At 39.7% G+C, this 6,236-nt stretch overlaps 1 protein-coding gene across 8 annotated transcripts in view; it reads right to left on the reverse strand.

The window, feature by feature from the left end:
- Positions 1-3,735, reverse strand: part of LRCH3 (leucine rich repeats and calponin homology domain containing 3) — a 102,121-nt gene extending 98,386 nt beyond the window's left edge. For 6 of the 8 annotated variants that reach the window (XM_046658557.1, XM_046658552.1, XM_046658553.1 and 3 more), the window contains exon 1: positions 1,110-3,735. In XM_046658557.1, the coding sequence (XP_046514513.1) occupies positions 1,110-1,371 (262 nt within the window). In that variant the 5' untranslated portion in view covers positions 1,372-3,735. The remainder of the gene's footprint in view (positions 1-1,109) is intronic. The other 2 variants (XM_046658556.1, XM_046658551.1) reach the window with 1 other exon arrangement.
- Positions 3,736-6,236: the final 2,501 nt, after the last annotated feature.

A 6,236-nucleotide genomic window follows, 5' to 3' on the forward strand; every position in this document is an offset into this window, starting at 1 on the left:
TGAAGTAGCTTAACAGTTCTGTTTATTTTTCTAACATAAGTCAATCATATACAATGCTCATCAATCCTTAATGAGTGCACAAACATAGGAAAGGTGTTAAATCGAAGATTTTAAAATAAATAAAATGGAATACACATAAGACACAAAGTACTACACATTCCCTGATTGCAAAAATACTGTAGGAAATTAAAAAAATCTGACTACATCATACTATACAAACTGTGTAAGGGATTTTTTCCTCCTTTGTATTTGTGTAAAACATGAATAGACTCAGTTCTTAATCTACTCTCTGAGGAAGCTATATTTTAAACACAAGAAAAACATACTACGTTGAACACTTCAGTCACCAGACATTGTTCTCTACAACTAAGAAAACCAAATAATACCTAATTCTTTATCTTTCCTGTGTTGAAAAATACGTACAAAGCAAAGTGATGTCTGTTTGTTTTTAAAGAGCATTAAATACAGATATAGTAGCGATCTATGTATTTTTTTTAGGTTTTCTTCCTTCAACTTTTTTGGGGGGACATGAGGAGAGAGGAAAGCAATGGAAGTCTGAAGGTGAGCTCTAGTTACTTTTGCAAGTACATTTGGTAAGTCAACTAGATGAAGGTGGAGAAAGAAAAGTTACAGCGATTGGGCTCACATTAAAAACAACTCTGGAAAAAACGCCAGTGCCGAGATCGACGCTTTCCTGACAATGCAGCGACCAATGGTACTCTGATCCATTAAGAGCGCGCTACAAGCCCAAATCTTAGCAAGTCAACTTGGCATCCCAAATCCGAAAGGGCCTGGGGAAACCGGGGCGGGGCAAGGGACTCCCTCAGCAGAGGCAGAAATTCATTTTCTGGGAGGGTGAACCACCTCCCACCAACCCCACTCGGTCCTCTCCCCCGAGAGCGGCCGCCGTCCGCCGCCCAGCCCAGGCTCGGGGTCCTGCCCGCGGGGATGGGTGGGTTGGAGCAGTCGGCTTCTCCCCGTTACCCGGGTCCCGACCAGGAGCAGTGGGACCAGTTGCTCTAACTACCCCGAGTCCCCCGCATCGGCTGGAGCGGCCTCCCGCCGCGTCCCGGGCCTCCCGCCGGCAGGAATGCCCCCGCCCCGCTCACCCGCCCGGGTGGTGTCCGTCAGGTCGTGGTTGGCCGCTCCCCGGGGAAACTCCCTCAGTTTCCGGCCGCTCAGGCTCAGCACCCCGGTTACCGCTGCCTCCTCCAGCGCTCGATCGAGGGAGCGGCTCCATGAGCCCGGGCCAGGACCAGCGCCCGAGCCGGAGCTTGGGCCGCAGTTAACGCCGGAGAGGTTACCTCCCGACGCCACTGGGCCAGAGTACTCTGCAGCCGCGGTCACGGCGACCAAGCCAGCGGCCGCCATTTCCCAGCCGACAACCCTCCGGCCCGCGGGCTCAGCGCATGCGCGGCCAGAATTGATGGGTGGGCGGGGAAAGGGGCATTCAGACCCCGGCCGGTTCCCTTGATGGGCAGGGCTGCGGTGCCCCTCCGCACATCCAGACGCTTGCCTCCGCCCACATCGAGTTTTTCAAGGGAAATTGAAACAGAACTCACAAATCGGGTGCAGCCCCCTACTCTAGGTTCCCAGTAGCATTTCTAAAACGCCTCTACAAAAATATCTTTCAGACAACGCTCCTCACCAAAACTTCTCTGCTTTCCTCAGTCCTGGAGGATTAGGTTAAGCATTAAATTAAGGCTTCTTAACACTGTTGCTATCAGAAACTTGGGCAACAAGAGGGGACCCTGCGATACGACCTAAAACATTTGCCACCTTCTGTCATTCTATAAACCAAATGATCTAAATGGAGACTTGTAGATTTATTAACTATCATTGCCTGAAGGAAATACAAATGCTAACCTGGCTCCCAAACTCCGTAATTTTCATTGAAAGAGTTATCTGAATATTTTAGGCTCTCCCTCCATTTATTAAATAATACTTGTCCTTTAGGCAAGATCTTGTTGTTGAGCAAAGCAGGATGAACGGCATTAAAGTCTAAAATTTTGGTCTGGAACCAAAATTGAGGAAAATGATCTGACCATAATCTAAATGTGGGAATTAAGGGTAGACCAAAGAAATAGTGAAAAATGAAACCATTACCAAAAAAGTGGAAAATACCATATTTTAAACCAATTATACCTTACTTATATTACAACCAGTATTCAGAATATTGTTTCTTTCACATATTCAAGCCGTTCCTGCTACATGATGTAAATTTTCCCTACAATCAACTAGCATTTACTGTGGGAAACAGAAGAGGCTGTCAGATGCAGCTCTTTTCCTAGGAGATTATAATCTAATTATGGAATCCAGACAAATATACCAATTAGAGAATAAGACAACAAAAAAGCGGTGATGGAGATTACCCATCAGAATTCAGACAAAAGGAATCTGTATGAGGGATGAATGAGGTTTTGAAAAAAATCTGAAGGATTATTAAGTGGAATAGGCTCCAGGGGGATAAGAGCAATACTCCAGATTGGGAGGAGGATCAGCGTGAATACACCAGGTATGATTTATAATGGTACATGTGGAGAACATTAAGGCCACAAGCGAAAAAGTTCATGTCAGACAGCAAGAGAAATTAAGTTTGGAGAGATCCTACCCATCATTCAAGGTCCAACTCTTCTACAAAACTTTCACTAGCACTTCCCCCAACTCCTAAATGGAAGAGATTATAAAAAATTTTAATCTCAGTGCCAAAGCTAAGTAGTAACAGCTGCTCAGAGTTATTCTATGAACTCTTAATACTACATTCTAGATTCTTCAGCAACAAGTTCCATGATCAATTATCAATGTCTGTCTTGAGCATGGGTCACTGCAATGGCAAATGATCTACATTTGTCATCCTTGGCAAATAACACTTATCCAATGCATGAACTGGTTTTCTTGATTTTGGTTTCCTAAAATTTTGTTATTCTTAGAAAGATTTTAAGCTAATTAAGAGCAGGACCTCATTTTATACTTTTTAGAGATACTTCAACTACAATGACTAAAAGCATAATCCTATATTCCATATTAACTCCACAATGCTACAGAAATAGTTGCCAGATAGCTAAAATGCACCATTGTCATCTATATTTGATTACCTATTATCTTCCACATTTACACTAAATTCTTCCGATAAGGTCTTTGTAATATGGCCTCATTCTTCCTATCTGCATATCTCATCATAATTACAACATACCATGCAAATCCAGGTCTCTGAACTTCTGAACAAGTTTATAGATTTATGTTACTTTCCTGTTCAACTAGATTTTAAGGTCCTTAATATGTTAAACTCTTTAATTGTCCATATCCCAGGGCTGAGTATATCATCAGGAGTTAAAAAAAATAGTGAGAATGAATGGAAAGCAGCAGAGACACATGATGGGTTACTGTACTAACACAGGAGAGAAGGTTGGGAGGCGACAACAACAATTTTTGAGAACAGGGTACGTAAGTCTGTAGATATTCGAAGATCGAAAGAAAGGCCCGTGGATACGGGGGGAAATGAAGATGCTATATACACCATTATATGAGACAACTCCTAGTAAAGAAAGGCTGAAAGAAAAGATAAAGGAGCTAATTTTGAGACTTCTAAGGATTTGAGGTTTCACCTAAAAAATAAAGGTACAATATGAGAGAATTCTCATCCTACTCCCTCAATCTTCTCCATAAAGCAAGTGAAAAGATCATCTTGTGAGAATGAGATATAGGAAATGGAGTCATTGTGAGTTCACCAGTCTTTTTTTTTTTTTTAAAGATTCGCACCTCAGCTAACAACTGTTGCCAATCTTTTTCTTCCTTTCTGCTTCTTCTCCCCAAATCCCCCCAGTATATAGTTGTATATTTTAGTGGTGGGTCTTTCTAGTTGTGGCACCTGGGGTGCTGCCTCAGCGTGGCATGACGAGTGGTGCCATATCCGCGCCCGGGATAAGAACCAGCGAAACCTTGGGCTGCTGAAGCAGTGTGCGAACTTAACCACTCCGCCACGGGGGCAGCCCCTCACCAGAGAGTCTAGTGATGAATAAAAGAAATGATGAGAAACAGTTACAAAAAGGCTGTGAGTAAAACGGTTACAGGGATCTAGAACTTATTCCACTACTGCTCTGTGGTCTGGAAGCAGGAGCTGAAAAAACAGGCAGTGGGGGTTACTGATTGTTAAGAATTGATAGAGAGAACTTCCCTGCTTCTTCCTGTTTATTTTACAGGCTGAGAGTTAACTCATTGAATACTAGGGGCAAAAACGTTTCACTCAAATCTCCATAGCTCTCTCCAATTCTGCATCTCACTATACCATGCAGAAATAAAGTCCTTCCCTTGCCCCTTCTACTCACTAGAAATATATTATGGTCACTCCTGTAAGTCTCCACTTTTATAAACCCAAAGTAGTAGGATTAAAATCTTGGCTAATCCCATTCTCTGCAAAAGTAAAGACACTGACTTGTTGAATACATTCAATAAATGTTTGGTCCTTTCCTTTCCTGACTTCTTTAATAAGAAACACTAATAACTGACTTTTAAATTTAAAATTTAGACAAGGTGATTTTCTTCTCTTAGAGGAAAATGGAAATCGAAGTAGAAGTTAAACACACACACACTAGGGGAAGTTTCCTATTCATCTTTAAACATAGGTAAACCTGATCTGAATACACTCAGAACAAGGAATTTCAGTTCCAGAATGGTTATCACATTTCCCTGTTTTATCAACTTTTTTGTTGAATAGATTTCAGATAGAAAGCAAACTGTAATGGTAGGGAAAGAAAAAGACATTAGAAGTCAACAATTTATAAGCAAATCTTTAAATCTCTGTTAATGGTCCATAACAGTCTAAAATTCTTATTGTAAAAGCTTGGGGTTTATTGGTATCACTTTATAAAAGAGGCTAACTCCAAAATGATCTATGCAAAAAGAGCTGTCTTTAAATGGAAGCTTAAATCACATGCTTCATTTTTTTTTTACAGTGGCAAAAACCAAATAATCATAGAATCCTGATGAAAGTTCAAAGGTACATTGATCAGAAACGAAGAAATCATTTTCTGCCCTAATACTGCCTGCATTCAGAGTGTATATTCATTCTCTGTAGTGCAAAGTCAGCTATTTTTTCTCACTCTTATTTCCTTATAGTAAATACACATCAGAACAAAATTACCCTGACACTGTATGTTATGTGAATTATAAAGCTATTGACAGGAAAATATGACATATATATTTATTCTAACAAAAAATAACAATTGGGCAATGAAGCCTATAAGTTTCCTCATACTTAGTATTTTATGATTTATTTAAAATTAAAATTTAAAAGTTTATGCCTATTAAAAAAAATACATAACGTCTGATTAGGAAGACTGGTCTTTTTCTAATGGGTCTACATAATACCAAAGTAACAAAGTCTCATAATCATCACTGGTAGAGTAGATTTACTTACCACGCTACAAATGCCAAAGCATGGCTATTACCACTTCTTAGATATCTGACAAGCCACACACTACTCTACTACTTTCTGTGGGTGTTCAATTGACAAGGGCAGTTTATTACGAACTGAGAATTAAAAGATCTGAGCTCAAAAAGTGACTGCCACAAACAAGTCTTGAAAAGTTGAATTTCACTTAACTAGGATGTAAAAAGAGGACTTGAACTGGATGATCTCTAAAGGCTCATTTAACCTAATATTCTGCATTCTAAGTAAATCTGAATGAAATGGTCAAAAGGCAGTTGGAAGGATGTCAATATGAGTCTAGAGTGATTTACCAACTTGGCTGGTAGGTAGGTTGGCAAACTCTAAAAGTTGTAAATATATCACCACAAAGTTCTTTGTAACATAGAACAATCTATAAACCACAACTCAATCTTTATAGCTAAGAATAAATCATGTGAGACCTGTAACATTTTATTTGTTAAAAATGGACAGCTTCAGAATAGATCTAAATGTAACTTTTCCAAAAAACACCAAAAAGTACAGTGTAAAGCATCTCCTCTTTAAATACAAACGTTCATTTTGTGATGCACTGCATCAATGTTTTGCATACACCTTGATGCAAAGGAAATTTTAAGTTGCATCCTGTTTTTAAAAAAAAACTTTAAGAACTGAAAAAGGATGACTACAACCACATTCCAAGAAAGGAAATTTTCCTCCAACAAAGCATATTCTTTTGTCTATATACAACATGTTAGCACTCAAGAATTTTAATTTAGTTGTAACAAAGGCAAAATTTTATATTTAAAAAGAAAATGAAATGACAGATGCA

This window comes from Equus quagga, chromosome 4, assembly GCF_021613505.1.
Source record: "Equus quagga isolate Etosha38 chromosome 4, UCLA_HA_Equagga_1.0, whole genome shotgun sequence".
In the NCBI taxonomy this organism is placed as follows: domain Eukaryota; kingdom Metazoa; phylum Chordata; class Mammalia; order Perissodactyla; family Equidae; genus Equus; species Equus quagga.